General features: G+C 59.6%; 1 protein-coding gene and 1 long non-coding RNA gene across 4 annotated transcripts in view; one reads left to right on the forward strand and one right to left on the reverse strand.

Moving 5' to 3' along the window:
• The window catches only part of LOC102563185 (long-chain-fatty-acid--CoA ligase ACSBG2), a 49,761-nt gene extending 36,339 nt beyond the window's left edge, over positions 1–13,422 (forward strand). For all 3 annotated transcript variants that reach the window (XM_059725408.1, XM_059725409.1, XM_059725410.1), the window contains exons 4-14: positions 5,961–6,049; positions 6,289–6,409; positions 6,798–6,878; positions 7,333–7,482; positions 7,671–7,835; positions 8,485–8,666; positions 9,147–9,380; positions 9,701–9,918; positions 10,219–10,358; positions 12,718–12,964; positions 13,285–13,422. In XM_059725408.1, the coding sequence (XP_059581391.1) occupies positions 5,961–6,049; positions 6,289–6,409; positions 6,798–6,878; positions 7,333–7,482; positions 7,671–7,835; positions 8,485–8,666; positions 9,147–9,380; positions 9,701–9,918; positions 10,219–10,358; positions 12,718–12,964; positions 13,285–13,361 (1,704 nt within the window). In that variant the 3' untranslated portion in view covers positions 13,362–13,422. The remainder of the gene's footprint in view (positions 1–5,960; positions 6,050–6,288; positions 6,410–6,797; positions 6,879–7,332; positions 7,483–7,670; positions 7,836–8,484; positions 8,667–9,146; positions 9,381–9,700; positions 9,919–10,218; positions 10,359–12,717; positions 12,965–13,284) is intronic.
• A 1,095-nt stretch (positions 13,423–14,517) lies between these two features.
• Positions 14,518–17,517, reverse strand: LOC109285435 (uncharacterized). The gene is made up of 2 exons (XR_002093172.2): positions 17,137–17,517; positions 14,518–16,137 (listed from the first exon to the last, which is right to left on the reverse strand). It is a non-coding gene; the product is annotated as an uncharacterized LOC109285435 (long non-coding RNA).
• Positions 17,518–19,375: the final 1,858 nt, after the last annotated feature.

Genomic DNA, 19,375 nt, shown 5'->3' on the forward strand with positions numbered 1-19,375 from the left:
ATTAAAGAGTATCGGTCCAAGGACCGAGCCCTGCGGGACCCCACTGCCCACACCCTTCCAGGTCGAGACCGACCCATCCACCACGACTCTCTGGGTGCGACCCTCCAGCCAATTCACCACCCACCGGACTGTGTAGTCATCCAAGTCACAGCCTCTTAACTTGTTCACCAGTCTGGGGTGGGATACCGTATCGAAGGCCTTCCTGAAGTCTAAGTATACGACATCCACCCCTCCTCCTGTGTCCAGGCATTTCGTAACCTGGTCATAAAAAGAGACTAGATTGGTCAGGCACGATCTGCCTACCACAAACCCGTGCTGGTTTCCCCTCAGCATAATTTGCCCTGCCGGGCTCTCACAAATGTGAGCCTTGATAATTTTTTCAAAGACTTTACCAAGGATGGAGGTGAGACTGACTGGCCTATAGTTGCCTGGGTCCTCCTTCCTCCCCTTTTTGAAAATGGGGACCACGTTAACCCTTTTCCAGTCCTCCGGGACTTGGCCCATGCTCCATGAGCGTTCGAATATTCCCGCCAGTGGCTCTGCAATGACGTCGGCCAGTGCCTTCAGCACCCTCGGATGGAGCTCATCCGGGCCTGCCGACTTAAAGGCATCCAGTTCTTCCAAGTGACTCTACACCATCTCAGGGTCTACGCATGGCAGTCTGGTGCCTTGCTGCTGCCTCTCTACAACCCCAGTGAGAGACTTGTCGTGCCCCTCACTTAGGAGCACTGAAGCAAAGAACTCGTTGAGGAGTTCAGCCTTGTCCCCCCGTCTGTCACCAATTGTTTCTGCCCATTTAGCAGGGGTCCTATTCCTCCCTGGGCCTTCCTTTTACTCCCTATATATCTAAAAAACAATTTCTTCTTGTCTTTTACTTGGGTTGCCATCCTCAGCTCCATGGTAGCTTTGGCCCGCCTAACTGCCTCCCTACAAGCACGAGCAGAGGAGGTATATTCATCTTTAGTGATCTCACCCTGTTTCTACTTTTTATGTGCTCCCCTTTTGGCCCTTAGGCTGCCCTGGATTTCTCTGGTCAGCCATGGAAGCCTCCTGGCCCCTTTCCCTTTTTTGCCTCGCTTGGGGATCGTCTTGCTTTGTGCCCAAAGGATCGTTTCCTTAAGGCACAGCCACCCTTCTTGGGCACCCATCCCTTCAAAACTCCTACTCTGCAGTGCTTCCTTGACTAATCGCCTGAGTGCATTGAGATCAGCTTTCCTAAAGTCTAGCACTTTCACCCTACTAGTTACCTTACCCACTCAACGTCTTATGTTGAATTCTATTATTAGGTGATCACTGTCTCCCAAATGGCTACCGATCTGGAGGTCCCCTATCATGTCATCCCCTGTTGCCAATATCAGATCCAGTATGGCATTCCCCCTAGTGGGACCGTGCACCTCCTGTGTCAGGTGGAGGTCCTGTACACAGGTTAGAAACCTGCGTGAGCGGTGGGACTTTGCTGTCTGCGTCTCCCAGCAGATGTCCGGGTAGTTTAGGTCCCCCATGACTACCGCCTCTTTAGCTTTTATGGTCTCCGAGAGTTGCCTCAGGAGCCCCGCATCTATTTCTTCCCCTTGGTGTGGGGGTCTGTAGCAGACCCCTACCACCAAATCCCTTTCTCCTTGCCCCCCATGTAGCCTAACCCACCATCCTTCTACTTCCTCAGCCTCAGATTCTGTCTTGATGAGGGTTGATGTATATTGCTCACTGACATAAAGTGCAACCCCCCCCCCTTTCTTCCCCGACCTGTCCTTTCTGTACAATCTATAGCCCTCAATATGTACCGCCCAGTCATGGAATGAATCCCACCAGGTCTCTGTTAGCCCCACTAAGTCATAGGTGTTTAGTGCAAACAGGAGCGCTAGTTCATCCTGCTTGTTCCCCATGCTCCTAGCATTAGTATATAGGCACTTGAGCCCTGCGACTGGTGCCTTTGCTGCCCCCCCCCGCTCCGAGTCCCAAGGTGCCCATTGTTTCTTACCTTCTTGTTTCTTACCTGTTCTGTTGTGCTGGTCTCCCCATGGCTTTCAGGTTTCCAATGTTCTCCTTCTTCAGGCTGGGCTGTCCTTGTGGGTGCCACATGGTTTGGTGGTCCACAGCTTCCCCTGCCCTCGTACTCCCCTCCCCCCGACAAGCCTAGTTTAAAGCCCGCCAGAGGAGATCCGCCAAGCTAGTAGAAAACACACGCTTACCTTTGGGGGACAGGTGAAGCCCATCCCAGCTGAGCATGTCCCTCGTTGTGACGTGCGGGTCATTGTCCAGGAAGCCGAAGCCTGCCTCGAGACACCACTGCCGAAGCCGCCAGTTGGTCTCTCAGATGCAGTTCTCATGCCGTCTTCCGCGTCCGGTCACTGGTAGGATGGAAGAGAAAACCACCTGTGCACCGAACTCCTTCAGCACGCCGCCCAGAGCACTGTAGTCCGCCATCAGGTGATTGGGGGTTCTCCTGGCTGCATCATTAGTACCCACATGGACTAGGACCATGGGGTAGTAATCGGTGGGCTTGATCCTGGCCTGGATTACCTCCGTCACATCCCGAATCTTTGCTCCAGGGAGGCAGCATACCTCTCGTGCTGAGGGGTCCTGGCGACAGATGGGTCCTTCCGTACCTCTCAGGATGGAGTCACCTATGACAAGCACTCATCGCCTCCTCCTCTGGGTCCTCGTGTATCTCTTGATCTGTTTGGATCCTTCCTTCTTTGCTTCCTATTATTGCTTCCTTTACTCTGGGTCCATCTGCCAGATTTTGACTTTTCCCACCTAAAAACTCCTCCCCATACCTTCTGCCCCCAGCCTCACAGGACCGGTCAGTGCAGGTCCAGCTGCTGCACTAAGGACTTAGCTGCCTCTGTATCTGATGAGGCTTTTTCCCATGTTCTCCTCTGCTTGCTCAGTGCGCAGCATCCCTATGCATCAATGCTGACAGGTGATCTGTTAGATGGTGATAACGGGCTCAGCTTCCCTAGGGCAGGTTCTTCTCATTCTCTCCACTCAAAGGGATGGATATGATTGTGGGTGGTACAGGGTTCATCATCTCCTGCTGCTTAGCCTTTGTATGGGTCCCGTGCAACTGGGCATCTCCAGCCGCCTTATAGTCTCAGTGCAAGGGATGCTGTTCCTCTGAGTCACAAAGGAGCTGAGGAGGGCACCCCTGAGTGCACTCTGCCAGAATCACGTGCTTAAATTTTCACTGAAACCCCCTAAAAGGCTGGTTTGTGTGGAAGCAGCTTTCCCATCTCAGTCCCTGGGACCTGGTCTGGAGGTCTTGGAGAAGTGTCGCTGGTCAAGCCTTTGCTTACATCACAGCCACCAGAGCCTAAGGGTATCTGCTTCATGTGGATGGATACAAGCAGGCTTGGTCCACCTGCTTGCAGAGGGCTGGGGTACAAGTTGTGCTGGATGCACCCAAGGACATCAAAACATTACCTCCAAGGGGTGTGTGATCAAGCAATGGGCAATTGAGTAACCCTGCCAGCTCCTAAACTGAGAGGTGCACAGATTCCCACTGTGCCCGTTCCCACGGGCACGGTGTCTGCACAGAGCTGCAGCCTCACGGCACCAGCTCCCAGCCTTCCCTGGGGAGTGTGACAGAAATGCCACTGTCGGTGCCCCTCTCCAGAGACCTGTCTCAGCCAGCCTGGGAGGCTGGTGTTGAATCCCTCAGGGCGGGGATCTCCCACCTGGTCTACATGACAAAAGCCTGGTGCCTGGGAGGCGATGCTCTGGTCACCTGGGCAGGGGGGAAAGACCCGGCCCTGCGCGGGCCCAGGTAGCCAGGGATGCGGGGGAGATTGGTCGGCTTGTGGCCAGTATTGGCAGCTTCGATTGGACCGGGCTGCTGAGGTCAGAGAGGTTATTTAAGGGCTCGGTCCAAGAAGAAGGGGGGCAGCCATTAGCCATTAGCCATGCGGTCATCCAGGTGAACCTGAGCCTGGCTCTCTCCTCATCACCGCATGCTCCAAGAGTGCCCTGCCTCCAGAGGAAACTCCAACCTCCTCTGGACGATGCGAGTGAGTAAGCTACCAAAGATCCGATTAGATATTTAGTTTCAGTAACTCAGATGCGTTTAAACGGCTACCTCAGCCACCCTGGTTTGCTCAATGGGATTCCTTTGATATTCCTGTAAGATTTCTATGATACTGCTCTACCTTTTACCCTGTTTCCGCCCTACCCCCTGTAATCAATAAAGTTCTCCTTTGTGACCGGTGTGGGAGACTTATTGAGGGGTGGGTCTAAATTATGCCAAGGAGGCCCCTTAGGTCTGTGGACTAAGGGAGACTTTCCTAACCAGCCCCTGACTTGGGGAAGTGCCCCAAGTGCTTGTATTGGGTCTAGGACCCATTGGACAATCAGGCCTGTGTTCTCCAAGGCGCGCAGAGCCAGAAGTGAGTCCAGAGCCTGGGATGGTGGCAGTGGGACCCCAGGCTAGCGGGTGTGCTCCAGGGAAGGGGTCGGCCGGACGGGAGGCACCCCAGGGAGGTACTCGGAGCCTGGAAGGTGGGCGGGCGTGGGGAGGTGGGCGGCTCAACGCAGGAGCACCCCCTACTGGCCCGCCACAGGGAGCGCACCCAGGACTGGTCCTGTCCTCTGTGTGACTGGTCTCTTCCAAAGCTTTGACCTTGTCCCTCTCCCCTATATGTCAACAAGAGGCATTTCAGAGGGGTGACATGACAGCACCTTCAGATACCTGAAGGGCTGCCATAAAGAAGAGAGAGACACCTCTTTTCTCTTGCTGCAGAAAGGAGGATGCGAAGCAAAGGCTTGAAGTAGATTTAGATTGGAGATCAGGACAAACATCTTCACTGTTAGAGCAGGGGGGCAGTGGGGCAGACATCGGGGGAGGAGGACATTCTCCAGCATTGGAGGTGTCCAGGAGAGGTGGGACAGCCCCTGTCGGGGGATGCTCTAGGCACAGCGATGCCTGTGCTCTGCTTTGGGGATTTCCAGGCTTCTGGGCTCTGCTGGTTGCCCCCTGGGGCTGGGAAGGGATTTTCCTTTCACTCCAGTTGCCAGGATTTGTTTTATTTATTGATTGATTGATTTAAAAATCTTCTGCAGCAGCTGGGGCTGGGTTGGGCTGTGCCAATGCTCCTGCTGGGACCTGAACCTGAAGGCTGCTGGCTAGAGGGTCTTGTTCCTCCATTTAGCGTCCAAAAGGAATTTCTCCCCACCCCCGTCAGCTTGGCACAGACTTGGGGGGTTGCCTTCCTCTGCTGCGAGGGCACGGGCTCCGTCTGGGGTGTCTGTTAACCCCCTTTCCACCAGCAGGATGTTGGTTGCGTCAGCCCCGCCGCGTTCCCTGTGGCAGGGTGGGGTGCAGGGGGTTGAACTAGATGTGCCATCACAAGGTCCTTTCCAATCCGACTTCTCCATGACTCTGTGCTTCTAACTAAGCTATGATGTCTGACACCTGCTGCTGCCCCTGCCTCGTGCCAGGGATTGTTGCTCCCTCTGCAATGGGTCCAACTGGGTCAGAGAGGGTGAGGCCAGAGATGCCAGGGCTCCCATAGTCAGGCCGTGGTGGCTGAGGACAGGCCCCTCATGCATGGTGACCCAACAGGAGACTCTGATCACAGAAGCCAACACTGGGCACTGCCTGGCAAAGGTGCAGCTGCAGCAGGCACCAGCAAGGGTGGCAGGGCTTGTGGTGCTGGAGAGGGGTCTTCTCCACTCACACAGATGCTCAGCTCACTGGCTGCTCCACGGGGGCCTCTATGGCTCTGCCCTTCTCCCAGCCCCATGGTGGGGTCAGCCTCACATGAAGATCCCTGGCACTGCTGTCAAGGCATTTCTGTGGTGGCTCCCTGGACGCCAGATCAGCCCACAGCCAGGCACCAAGTCAACCCCATTCATTCCTATGGGAAGTTCACCTGGTGCCCCGTGGAAACCTTTCTGTGGACAAGGGCAGGGAGTTGGGAGGGACGCACCAAAGCCAGAGCTGAGCCCCTCTCTGCTGTCCCCAGCTGGGCCTGGAGCGCTTCCACGGCGTTGCAATCCTGGGCTCCAACGGCCCTGAGTGGGTCATCGCTGACATCGGGGCCATCATGGCTGGGTAAGGGGGTGCCTTCATGCTGCAGGATGGGATGGGGGCCCACGCGGGTGCCAGCACTGCCTGGTGGGGGGACTCGGGCCTGGCCCTGGTGTGGGTGCAGGTTGTGGCCGGCTGAGGGGGCGCCTTGGCCAGGTTGCTGAGTGGCTCTGGAGCAGGTGGGACTGGAGCAGGTGTGGCTGGGCTGATGGGGCATCTCCTCGGGGCCCCTGGCCTCACGCTGCTGCTCTTCCCCACCCCAGGGGCCTGGCGGTCGGGATCTACAGCACCAGCTCCCCCGAGGCCTGCGGCTATGTCGCCGCCAGCTGCGCGGCCAACGTGGTGGTGGTGGAGGACAACGCGCAGCTCAGCAAGATCCTGCAGGTGACGGCAGCATCCCCTCCCAAGAGCGTTCCTGCCTCCCTGGACCCCTAATCCCACAGGGATGCACCTCCCTGCCCTTCTCACCCCAAGGGGTTCATGTCTCTCCTGCTCCCCATGCACAGTGCTCCCCGGCTCCTGGACCCCAGCCCCAGCCCTGCTGGACTCATCTCCCTGGCGTCCTCACTGTCCTGTTCCCAGTGATGCCCTGTCCCCTGCCCCTCCCCTCAGCCCCATGGCACAGCGATTCCTGCCCTGGGCTGCCAGCTCCCCCCACTCTTGCACCTATGATCATTGCAGAGTGTGAAGCACTGGGATGGGGATGCCGTGGGGCAGTGGAGGGGGCGCTCCTCTGCCTGAGGCTGCCACATTGATCCCCGTGTCCCCACAGGTGCAGAAGCAACTGCCCCACCTCAAGGCTATCGTCCAGTACCGCGACCGGCTGGAGGAGAAGAGACCCAACGTGTACATGGTATGGGCCTGTCATGGTGGTCAGCAGTGGGGGAGCTGCACATCCCCACCTCCCATGCACCTGTGTTGCTGTATGGCCCCCACCCAGCACCCCGCACCACCCCCAGCACCTGTGCCCCCCACAGCACAGACCACCTGCACACCCCTCCAGTCCCACAGCCTTGCCCTGCTCAGCACAGCCTGCCTGGGAGTGGGTCTGGCTCATCCCCTGTTAGCCACATTGCAGTCAGCTTGGGTGGACCAGAGCTCTCCCCCTGCACCCGTGCCAGCCCCCTTCTCCTAGCACCAGGGAGATCAGGTGCTCTGTGCTATTGCTCCCACACCACCCTGGCCTTGATCCTGGCTGACCCGCTCCCTGGCAATGGCACGAGCTGGCAGGGGGAACGTCCTCCTTGGCACCCTTCTCCACGCCTTGTTCCCAATCCTGGCTGACACACTGACCCGTTCCCTGGCAGTGGGAGGAGTTCATGGAGCTGGGGAGGACCGTGCCAGACACGCAGCTGGACTCCATCATCCGCTCCCAGTGCGTGAACCACTGCTGCACCCTCATCTACACCTCGGGCACCACGGGCACACCCAAGGGCGTCATGCTCAGCCACGACAACGTGAGTGCCCCACATTGCTGTCCCCAACCCCCACAGCACAAGGACCCTAGCTGCCCCCCACTCCCTGCTGCCATGGCAGGACAGGAGAGTTGGGGGCCTCCAGGGCCCACAGCCCCCATAGATGAGGTCGGGGCCATGGTCTGGGAACTGTGCCGGGCTAGTGGTGAGCAAAACCCCGACTGCTGCAGGTGACGTGGGTATCCAAGGGGACAAAGGACATACTGAGGCTCCCGGATCATGGGGTAATCATCAACTACCTGCCCCTGAGCCACGTGGCTGCACAGATCCTGGACCTCTGGATGCCCATGTACATGGGGAGCACCACCTCCTTTGCCCAGCCTGATGCACTGAAGGTAATGGGGCCAGATGGGAAGAAGCACAGCCACTCCCTACCCAGGCAGAGCTGCAGGGCTCTGTCCAAGCTGAGTTGTTGGGTCTCAGCAGGGAGGGGACAGGGACAGGGGGTGGGGGGTTGCTGCTTGCTGGCCAGTCCCCCCCCACCCCCACATCACTTTTTGTCTGCCCCACCTGTGTGCTACCAAAGTCTCCCCCCTTCCATCGAAGCCGTGAGCCGATGGCCTGGTCCCAGGGCTGGGCTTCCCCCACCCCAGGTAAGAAGAAGGCGCCGTGTGAGCTGTTCCAGACAAACCAGCTCTGCCCTAGTGGCTGCAGCATCCCAGACAGACAGGGGAACGGTCAGACAGACAAGCAGCTTTTAGAGGCAGGGGATGGTCAAAGGGACACAGGGCAGCCCTGACTATCCATCAAGCTCAAGGTTCCTAGATGTTTTTTTACTGATGGCTCCATTTTTTTTACAGACTTTACAGATAGGGGGTTTTTTGCCCTATTTTTACTGAGTGTCTGTAAATTTACAAGCAGTTGGTAACCCTGGGGAGGGGGTCCCCAGGGGAGGGGCACCAGCTTTACCAGTGGGTGTGTGGGCTGCCAGGGCCCCCCAGCTGGGACCCCTTTCCTTTGACCCTGCTTGCTGTGTGGGCCCAGGGCTCCCTGCTCACCACGCTGAAGGAGGTGCGCCCCACGGTCTTTGCGGGTGTGCCCCGTGTGTGGGAGAAGATAGAGGAGAAGCTCAAAGCTGCCTTCAACCAGTCATCCCTGGGCAAGAGGAAGCTGGTGGAGTGGGCACGGCGCATCGGCCTGCAGGCCAGCTACAGCCGCCTGGATGGGTGGGTAGGGGTAGCCAGGGGCTCGGGGTGGGTAGCACCATCCAGGATGAGTGGGGAGGGCAGCACAGGGGGTACAGGGCAGACAGACTGTGAGTGTCAGGTCACTGGGGGCTTGGGTCACCCAGCAGCCGTGTGAATAGCTGACACTGGGGCTGTCACAGATGTGGCCTAGGATGCCTGGCATATGCCTGACCCTTCCAGCCTCCTTCCCACCCCCCTCCCCCCCGCATTAGGTTAACAGGGGACCCTGCTCCTCAAGCTGGGTCTGTCAGCAGAGGGGGGGGCACATGGCTGCAGCTGGTGGGACGCGGTGATTCCCATTGAGACAAATGCAGGTGACTGCCACTACCAGCGGGGACTGGCCCAGGTCCCCAGAGCCTTGCAGATATGCCAAGCATGCCTGAAATCCCTGCCCAGATGGATGCCCCAGTCCCAGCCCCACTGTCTGCCTCGCCACAGCCCTCCTCCTCCTCCCCACAGGGACGGCTCGGTGCCCTGGGGCTTTGCCATGGCTGACCGCCTGCTGTTCAGGAAGGTGCGCGAGGAGCTGGGGCTGCAGCGCTGCACCCTGTTTCTTGCCGGGGCAGCGCCCATCTCCAAAGACACGCTGGAGTTCTTCATGAGCCTCCACCTGCCCATCTTTGAGATGTTTGGCTTAAGCGAGGGCAGCGGGCCGCACAGCACTTGCACAAATGAGACCTTTCGCATCTACAGGTGGGGCAGGGTATGTGGTGGGGAGGGCAGAGCAACACACTCCAGGCACTGGGACAGATGTGCAACCCCAGTGTGCAGGGACCTGGCGGGGACTGAGCACCTGGCACAGATGGGGGGACAGCAGGGGCTGAGGCACAAAGGTATGGGTGGGGAAGCGGGGACCTGCTCCCAGCTGGGGTGCAGGGGAGGGGAGTTCAGGATGAAGCACCTCAGGGGCTGCACAGTCACCTTCAGGCAGGTGTCTGTCCCTGGGGGAGCCAGCTTAGCCTTCCCACCCCCAAAGCTCCCATTGCCACTGAGGGTGTGGGCACTGCCTCCAGCTGCGGGAAGGAGCTGCCAGGCTGCAGGTCCCGCATCGAGCAGCCGGACGCGGGGGGCACCGGCGAGCTGTGCTGCTGGGGCCGCCACGTCTTCATGGGCTACCTGGGCATGGAGGCTGCAACACGGGAGGCGCTGGACGAGGAGGGCTGGCTGCACACGGGGGACCTTGCATGCCATGACCCCGACGGCTTCCTCTACATTGTGGGCAGGATCAAAGGTAAGGGATGGGGATATGTGGGGGCAGGGGTGCTGGGTTGGTGCAGGTCTGGGGGTTCTGGGGGGATGGATACACAGGTGAGGCAAGTGCCCAGGAAAGGGGTCACAAGCCCATGGCTCTGGGGGCGTGTTTGTGGTCTGGGTGCTGGAAGGCCACGTGCAGAAGACACCAGAGGGAAGCTATCGCCTTGCTGCATCCTGTCAGTGGCATCTGTCCTCATCGCCTTTGCCACCAGCCTTTCCCTACCACATGCCACCCATGCTAGGCCTCCTTGCCCCAGTGACCCTGTGCTGGTTGCAGAGCTGGTGATCACGGCAGGCGGGAAGAACATCACCCCGGTGCCCATCGAGGACGCATTGAAGAAGGAGGTGCCGATCGTCAGCAACGCAGTGCTGGTTGGTGATGGCAGGAAGTTTCTGTCCATGCTGCTCACCCTGAAGGTGAGGGACCATCCCTCTGAGCCCCCTGGTTCAGTGCAGTCTCACATGTCCTGGGTCATACTCGTGACTGTCTGCAGCTTTCATGCCTTTTTTCAGGCTGTGAAGCCATGGCCCCTGTGTCCCCATCCTCTGCACCTCCTGGGGAAACTCTGGGTACTGTGACCTAGGCAAACAGGGCTGGGAGGGGGCTCTCAGCCTAGTGCATCCAGGCCCAGAGTTCACAAGCAGACGTGTCCATAGGGACCAGAGTTGGGGCCAGGAAGGATTTTTCTGCCTGGTCAGATTGGTACGCACCGGGGGATGTTGCCTTTCTCTGTAGTGGGGGCACGACCTCTCTCCAGGACCTCTTGAGCATCTGCTGACAGCATTTCACAGCAGCAGGATGTTGGTTGCCACAATTCACCTGCGGCAGGGTTGGGTGTTAGGTCTGTGCTGTGCCTGGGCTGAGAGTACGTAGTCTAGATGATGGATGGTCTGGGCTGGTTTGGACAGGACTGCTGCTGCCTCAGGAACAGGGTGGACTGGGTGTGAGCTCTGCAGGTCCCTGCCAGCCCCACGACTGGGATTCTTCGTGAGTCTGTCTCTCCTGGTCAACCCCGGGCCATGTAGACCCTCAGCTCATGCTCAGTGTCTGGATCAAGGGACCTGTAGCCCTTCCCTGCCCATCCTACCCTGGTGCGTGGGGAGCAAGCACCAGGCTGCATTTTCCCTTTTCCACCTGACATCCCACACATCTCCTGCTTTTGAGTCCTCAAGCCCTGAGTCCCATTGGCCTCCCTCACCAAGAGCCAAACTCTCCTGGTGTTGGCTGCCCCCAAGCACCATCTGTAAACCTCGCTGCTCACCTCCCTCCTGCATTTTAGATTAAACATCCTCAGGCTTCCCAATGCGATGAGCTATCCCTGATCTTCCTTGTCCTTCACCCTCCACTCCCTGAGATGGGAAGAATCCCATGGGAGAGCACATGGGCCAGGGGATGGCCAAGGGCGGGTGCTATCGGGAAGGCTTTAGGCTGAGCGACCCTGGAGGCACTCCCAGACAGACAGCTCTTCTCCAGCAACAGGACCTACTTCAGTGAGGCAGAAATGCCTTGTGAGCTCAGGCTGGCCCACCCCAGAGAGCCTTGAGCTGCAAACGTGAAGAGTCTGGGAGAGACCCAGCAGACTTCCGCACAGAAGTTAATGTGTAATGAGGGCAAGCAAGTAAGTGAGGAGGTGGCCAGGGAAAGTAGGGACCCTGTCAGCCTCAGGACAGTGTCCAGGGCTTTGATCCCAGCAAGCAAAACCCCTTCAGCTTTCTAGGCCTGCCACATGACTAGCCCACCTTTACCCAGATTACCGGTAACCTTGTGTGACCAGAAACAGGTCAGCAGCCCAACTTTGTATTTGCTTTCACTTCAAAACAGAAACAAACATTTATCCTGAGGTCCCTCTGGCTCCATGTGACATCGCAGTGGAGATCCTCACCTGCCGGGGCTCACGAGGCTCCGGGGGGACGAGGGTGGTGTGCAGATGGGCCACGGGTCATCTTGGATTTGCTGAGTTCCCCCCAGCCCCTGCCCTGTATCCAGAGATGACTGGTCCTGATAGTCTGCTTGGTTTTATTCACGTTTCTTTGTTGCACTGAAATTTTGAGGACTGGGCTGAACCAGATCTCTGGCGGATTTGAAAGGTGTCAGTTTGTTGGGATTTATATTCTTGGGAAAGTAAAAAAGGAGGGTTCATCTCCATTGTGCAATGCCATCCTGTTTCTTCTTTACCTTAGTATATGGTCTTCAACAAGGCCGTTTTGTTTTTACAAATGATCTAAGCCTATCATATCTATTACAGCAAGACAGCATGGCATATGCTTGGTTACATGAATCACTACTGCTCGGAGTTTAAGAAAAGCAATGATATAGTAAATCTGGATTACTTCATGCATAGGGTTCACTTACAATGTCTCCTTTCAGGCCTGGCGCTTTCTTTAATGACATCTCATGACTGGTTGAGTTAGACATATTGATGCCTCCTGTCCTTTGCTGACCAAGCTGGTGGTCACCTGCAAAGCTTCATGCTATGGTCAGTCAGAAATGGGCTGTGGAGCTTTCTGCTTGGCCACACTTGTGCAGCTTGGTCTACACCACTTAAAAATGTCCAAGGCTGGCAGCATGCCTGTTCCTCACTGCCTCCCTCCACCCATCACCCCAAGGAGCGCCTCGGGGATAACGTCCCCATCCCATCACTTGCTTCCCTGCGGCTCTTGGAGGTCCCACCGATGAGGCAGCAGCAGGTTCTGTGTCTGCAGAGAAGGACTCTCCAGCACACGAACCCAGCTCTCCCCTGCCTGCTCCCGTGTCTGACGGTTCTCCCTCCCCCAGTGCCAGGTGGATCCAGTGTCGGGGGCGCCCCTGGACGAGCTGAGCCCCGAGGCCGTGCAGTTCTGCCGGGAGCTGGGCAGCCAGGCCACGCGGGTGTCGGAGGTGCTGAGCACGCGGGACCCGGCCGTGTACCAGGCCATCCAACAGGGCATGGAGCGGGTGAACCAGCGCGCCCTGTCCCGCGCCCATCGCGTGCAGAAGTGGGCCTTGCTGCCCAGGGACTTCTCCATCGCCGGTGGGGAGCTAGGTGAGTGCCGAGCACCAGGCCCCTGGGACCAGGGCGGGAGCCCGAGAGGAGCTGGGCTGGGGCTGGAGCCCGGCTTTCCCCCACCCCAGCCGCCCCAGCCTCCAGCCGCTCCAGACCCTGAGTGGGAGCCTCCGTGCAGCGCCCGGGAGCGGGAGCGGGAGCGGGGTTGGGGCCGGGGCGGGTGCGAGGGCCCCTGAACTGGGCTGACCGGGAGCTTCCTACACGGGTGACCCGGCAAGGCTCCGGCATAGCCCGGCTGAGCTGCCCGCGGCGGCGGGGAAGGAGCAGGCGGGCGCTGATGCTCTCCCCGCCGGCGGCAGGTCCCACGGCCAAGCTGAAGCGGCGGGTGGTGCTGAGCGCCCACGAGGACACGATCCGCGGCTGCTACCGGGACTAGCGGCCGCGGCTCCGGACCTTGGGCCGGGCCGCGAGAGCAGAGACAATAAACGGCGGGACGAGCCGCGCCTCCGGTCTGGCTCCGGGCGCGGGGGGCGCGGGGCGGGAGCGGCACCGCGGGCTCTGTGCTCCCCGCCCCGGCCGGGCCCCCCCGGCCCCTGCCCCCGCCGCCCCGGGCTCCCCTGCCGCCGCCCTCGTCTTCCGCCGCCCCTCGCCCTGCCACCAGCCGCAGTGTCCCCCCCACGGCCGTGCCCTGCCTGCCCGGCCGCGCGCCCATCATCGTCCTCGCCCACCTCCGCCCGCGGGGCTGGGTCGGGGAGGGCGACGCGCTGCCCCAGCCCCGTGCACGGAGCTCCTGCTCGGGCTGCAGGGGCGCCGGACACGGGCGGCACCGCCTCCCCACCAGCGCCGCTGCCGCGCACGGCCAGTGGAGCCGGGGCCGAGCCGGCCGCAGCCGCAGGTGCAGGTGCAGCCCAGGCAGCCCGAGACAGGTGGGCACCGGGGCCCCGCAGCCTCTGGCCGAGCCCTGTGCCATGTGTGGTGTGCCCAGAGCCCAGCCCCAAGCCCGCTCGGTGCCCGCTCTCCCGTGGCTCCTGCCTGGGGGCCTGGCAGGGGCTGAGCCATGTGGGGCACGGCCTTGTCCAGAGGGCCCACGCAGGCACCTGGGGCCAGTCGACACGGCCATTGGCCCGTGTGGCAGAGGGGGGTGCTGGGTGCAGCGTAGAAGGGGAACTTGTCCCTGGCAGCCCGGCTCCCCTGCCAGACACGGGGCAAGGGCTGGGTGGGGATGGGGGAGCTTCCCCGGGGCGGCAGGAGGCAGTGGGCCCTGTGCCGGGTGCAGCCCAGCACTGCAGCTGCCCAGAGCCGCACGGCCTGGGAGCCCCGTGAGGGCAAGGGTCGGAAAAAGACCTGGACTATGGTGAAGACCTGGGCTGCAGGCACAGCCCCAGCAGACAGGCCAAAAATGGCAGCTGCGTACGGGACCTCTCCTCCTCCTTGGCGTGATGCCCCAGCGGGCTGCTCTGGGGTGCGGGAGCGGTGTCCCTGGGACGACTCCTGCACCCCAGGGAGGTCCCGTTCCTACCGGGCTGTGGTGTCCAGGTAGGTGTCAGAGATTGTCCAGATCATCTTGTTGGTCAGGACTGAGTCCCGTCACGCAAAGGCAGATTAAGATTTATTGGGGCCCAGGCCCTGACCCTCAGCAGTGGGATGCACTGCCCCCCAGGCCCGGAGCAGGACCCATGGCCGCTTCTGCTCACACTTACATGGTGGAGACGGAGTCCGGGGCTGATTGCGCAGTATCCCGCACAGCATCGCCCCACAGCTGAGCAGCACTGGGGGTGTGGAGCCACTGCACGTTGGGGGCCTGCATCATGGTCTAGCTCCGGGGGTGGCCCCTCGCCCTGCCACAGCTCAGTCCAGCTGCAGCGGCACCCAGCAAACATGCAGGATTGCAGCTGGGCTGGGCTGGGACTCGCCTGCACTAGACCTGGCTGCATCTTTGGTAGGTTGGAGCCACACACTGTGCCCTGCTGCTGGTGGCTCGGGCCACTCCCAGGGCTCCGGTGTGATTGTTCCCTGTACCCCACTCAGTACCCTGCAGCGACAGCCCGCCTTGTCTCATGCCTGGCCCAGTCTGGCAGCCAGTTTCATCCACACCGAGCTGCCTTCCCTGCCCTCCATGCCAAACCTCCAGGCATCCGGGGAGTCCCGTGCATTATCCACCTATGCTGTCTGTCAGGGCCTGGGATACATGGGTCTTTGTGCCACAAGCCTTGGTTTCCCCAAAGAAAGTGCCCTCCCCTACCCCGTGACCCTACCCTATGTACCCGCACCCTGGGGTCATGTATCCACTTCCCTGTCCCCGATAAGCCTCCAGTGCTGTCCTGCACTGCTGCTGCCTGCCCTGCCATCAGTCTGCGTTTGTGCGGTAAGTGCCCTTCAACTTTGCACTTCAAACCATAGGAGGGCATGGGAGAAGGCTCTCCAGGAGGTCACCTCTGGTCCCCTCTGCTCCAGCAGGTTCATCACTATCCAAACTGCACTAGAAAGTTTGTTTAACCTGTCTTTAAACAATGCATGAGTAGCTCTCCTGCGCAGCTGAGAGGCAGAGCCCAAAACACTAGGGACAGCCTGAGCTGCCGAAGGACAGCCAGGGGGATGAGGGCACTGTCCATGTCTTGCTGCTGCAAGGATCCCCTGAGAGACCCCAGGAAGAGGTCCGTGCCTGTCCTCCTCCCCTCATGCTCATAAAGAGCAAGGCCCTGAACCCTGGACCTGAGTCGAGGGGCAAGATCCCCAGCCGGGAGCCTCCGAGTGCACATCCCAGCAGGAGCCTTGGCACAGCCCAGTCCACATCCCCATCCTGGGCTGCAGCCAGCACCCAGCGCCTCTCGGGGAGGTGAAGAAACTGTCACAGCTGTAACAGTCCTACATGGTGACCAGCAAAGCCCAGCGCCCTCCGCTCTGCCCTCAGCCAATGCAGCTTTGCCCTTGGCAGCCTCCAGCTGCAGTCAGGACTCCCCTGGCCGTCACCTCACCCCTGCCAAGTCTCCATAGCTCATCCATCCTGTGTCATAAGCAAGGGGGTTCTAGAGCACTGCCCGGTTCTGCTGCAGCTCAGCCCCATCCTCTCCGAGCTTCCCCTGCCCTGCATTGCAGAGCTCTTCCTGGGTCTCCAAGTGGTGCAGGTGTGGGGGCTCCTGGGCTTCCCGGTGGACTCCTGCACTGCTGGCTGCTCACTGTGGCCCTTCCTCCTCTGGGTATTTACAGACTGACTGTTAGAATGAGAGAAACACAGAAAACAAGGGTGGGAAGGGACCTCATGAGGTCATATCTAATCCTACTGGGTCAGTCTGGGCAGCTGGAGTCTGCCTTCCCTTTGCTGCTTGCTTGTGGAGCCATGAAGCCACAGAGCTGTGCCCACGGAGCTTGCCCACAGAGCCGTGCAGCTGGCCATGGGAAGGCAGCACAGGGTGCAGCAGTGGTGGGGAAGGCAGCATCGGGGGGGGGGGGTGGGACTCGCACCTGGCAGCTGCCACTGCACCACCACCACCACTGCCAAGCCTCGCTCTGCCTTCCCATGGCTAGCCACATGGCTTCGCAGTCCAGCTCTGTGGACACAGCTCCACCGCCACACAGCTCTGCAGGCAAGCGGCACAGGGCAGCGGTGCCCCTCTGCAGGTCACACACAAGCTGGCTGGCCAGGGGGGAGGCCACCACCACACCACCTCTGCTGCTGTCGCACCCCGTGCCACTTGCCTGTGGAGCCGCAGAGCTGTGTCCGCAGAGCCATGCAGCCAGCTGCAGGAAAGCAGTGCAGGGCACAGCAGTGGTGGTGTGGTGGCAGCCACTGCTTGCAAGACCCCTCCTTCCCCCCAGCTGACCAGATGGCTGGCTTGTGTTGGCCCTCAGAGGGGCACTGTTGTCCTGCGCCGCTTGCCTGTGAAGCCACCACCACCTCACTGCCACGGCCACTCCCCACGCTGCTTTCCTGCACCCTCCGCACAGCTCTGTGTGCAAGCTTTGCAGCCACACAGCTTCACAGGCAAGCGGCGCTGCACGGGGTAGAGCAGTGGTGGAAGGCTGGTGGCAGTGGCAGCCACTGTGTGCGAGCTCCCTCCCCCTCCTCCAGCCTGTGTGCGGCTTGCAGAGGGGCACCGCTGCCTTCATCCCTCTGGCCTTGCTCCTGGGAGTGGGCACAGACACACACTCCCCACCATTCTCAATCTGCACCCCGCAGGCCCTTCCCTTCCCTTCCCCACACACACACTTACCTCATCTCAAACTGACCACTCCTCAAGTTTCTTACAACTTTTTAGATAAAGTACACTAGTTCTATTCCGTTTTCAGTTTCCTTTACTTCTAAGGAAACTACTTGCTGTACCTGGTTCCTCCACCACACAAACCACAGCACTCACTTTTTCCAGTACCTTATAAGGAACCCTGTACAATTTAACTGCTTAGTTCCAGGAAGCCCTGAAGTTACACCAAGAGCCTGAACCTAACTCAGTTTGCCTGTTACAGGATCCTGTCAGCTGTGCTCAGCTGGAGCTGACTTCCTGGGAACCTGGTGCTGAGCCAGTAACCCTTCCATGCATGGGAAGCTCCTCCCCATGTTGGTTAGTCCACCAATTGTGTATTCCCCCATAGTAACACTGTCCTTATCGTCCCGCCCCCTCCCCCCTCCCGGCTCCTGCACTCTCTGGCTTCCCTGGTGCCTGCCCCGGCATGGCTCAAGCTCAGCCCTTGTCCTGTGGCTCGTTCCTGGGCTTTGGCAACTCAGTCCCCACCCCTAGTCTGTGTTGTGGGCTCTGTCCCTGGACTTCCCTCTGCACCCCATCACTGGACTCCTGGCTTCTGCCCCACACCTGGTCCCAGCCATCCCTCCATGGCCTAGCCATTAGGCCAGACCACCCTAACAAATTTAACAAATTCTTTGCCTTCATTTATCTGAGCAGGGTGTGGCAGAAATGCCACCATCTGTGTCTCTCTCCAGAAACCTGTCCGGGTCAGCTTGGGACACTGGGGTCGAATTCCTGAGGGCGGGGGGATTTTTCTCCCTGCCTACATGACAAAAGCCTGGTGCCGAGGTGTGGTCCCTCTGGTCACCTGAGTGGGGGGAGGGAAAAGCCCCTGCTCATCTGCTCAGGTGACCAGTGATGCTGTTTAAATTGGTTGGCTAGTTGCCAACACTGCTGGCTTCTATTGGACTGGACTGCTGAGGTCAGAAAGGCGATATAAGGGCCTGGTCCAAGGAGAAGGAGGAGAGAAGCCATTTTTCCAGCATGGCACAAGCATCAGGACACAGGGAGAGAGTCTGATCCATCTGAAATGCTTTCTCTCTGGAAATCTCCGAGCCAGATCTCTACCATTTTCTGGATGATACTCATAAGTGTTTCTAGAGAGCTAGTCAGCTCCCAGTGATGCATTTGCGTATCAAACGGCTACCTCAGCCAGACTGTTTTGCTCAACGGTAATCTCTTGATAGTGCTCTACCTCTTACCCTATTCTCACCCTACCCTTTGTAACCAGTACAGTTCTCCTTTGGCACTGGCATAGGAGACTTATTGAGGGGTGGGTTTAGTTATGCCTAGGCGGCCCCTTGGGTCTGAGGACTGAGGGAGACTATCCTTTTTGGCCCCTGACTTGGGGAGGAGCCCCAAGTGCTTGTATTGGGTCGAGTACCCGTAGGACTATTAGGCCTGTGTTTCCCTGAGGACACAGAACCTAGAAGGTCCCCCTTTGGGGTGGTGGTGGCACGGTACCCCTGGACTCTGCAGTGGGGCTCAAAAGGGGATCTGCCAGGGCTTAGGCGTCCCTGGGGAGTCACTTGGAGTCCAGCAGGTGGACGGGTGTAGTGAGGTGGGAGGGTCAATGCAGGAGCTCCCCCTACTGGCCTGCCACACAGGGACTGGGTCATCTCCCCTACCAGGATTCAGGACAGACTCAGGAGAGACTCTGCCAAGCCTAGGGTTAGGGAGCACCAAGTCAGGGAACTTCTGGTGGGGCTGGACATGTTCAAATCAGCAGGTCCAGATGCTCTCCACCCCAGGGTGTTGAGGGAATTGGCAGGGGTCATTGCAGGGCCCCTGGCATGGCTTTACAAGCACTCATAGTCAATGTTCCCTCGAAGAAGAAGCGGTCCGTGAGCGTGCTGCCTCGCTCCATAAGCGCACCACCTCAGTCCAGTGTGGGACACTTACCAAAGAGGGCTGGGGACCAGAGGCCAGGGGCTGGGGCCAGGGGCCGGAGGCTGGAGCTGGGGGCTGGGGCTGGATGCTGGGGGCCAGAGGCTGGGGCCAAGGGCCGGGGGCTGGAGCTGGGAGCCACAGGGGCTGGAGCCAGGCCTGATGCTATTTGCCTCCTTACTCCCTAAGGTGATGCGGGGGAGCGGACCAGTGTCTCAGAGCCAGTAGAGCCTCACTTGGGCCAGACAGTGGCTCCTCCCCAAAGTGAGGCAAGGCAGGGATGGAGGGCGGGTCATGGGGTTGGCACGGGCTCCACCGGCTCTGG

This window comes from Alligator mississippiensis, chromosome 3 (genome assembly GCF_030867095.1).
Source record: "Alligator mississippiensis isolate rAllMis1 chromosome 3, rAllMis1, whole genome shotgun sequence".
In the NCBI taxonomy this organism is placed as follows: domain Eukaryota; kingdom Metazoa; phylum Chordata; order Crocodylia; family Alligatoridae; genus Alligator; species Alligator mississippiensis.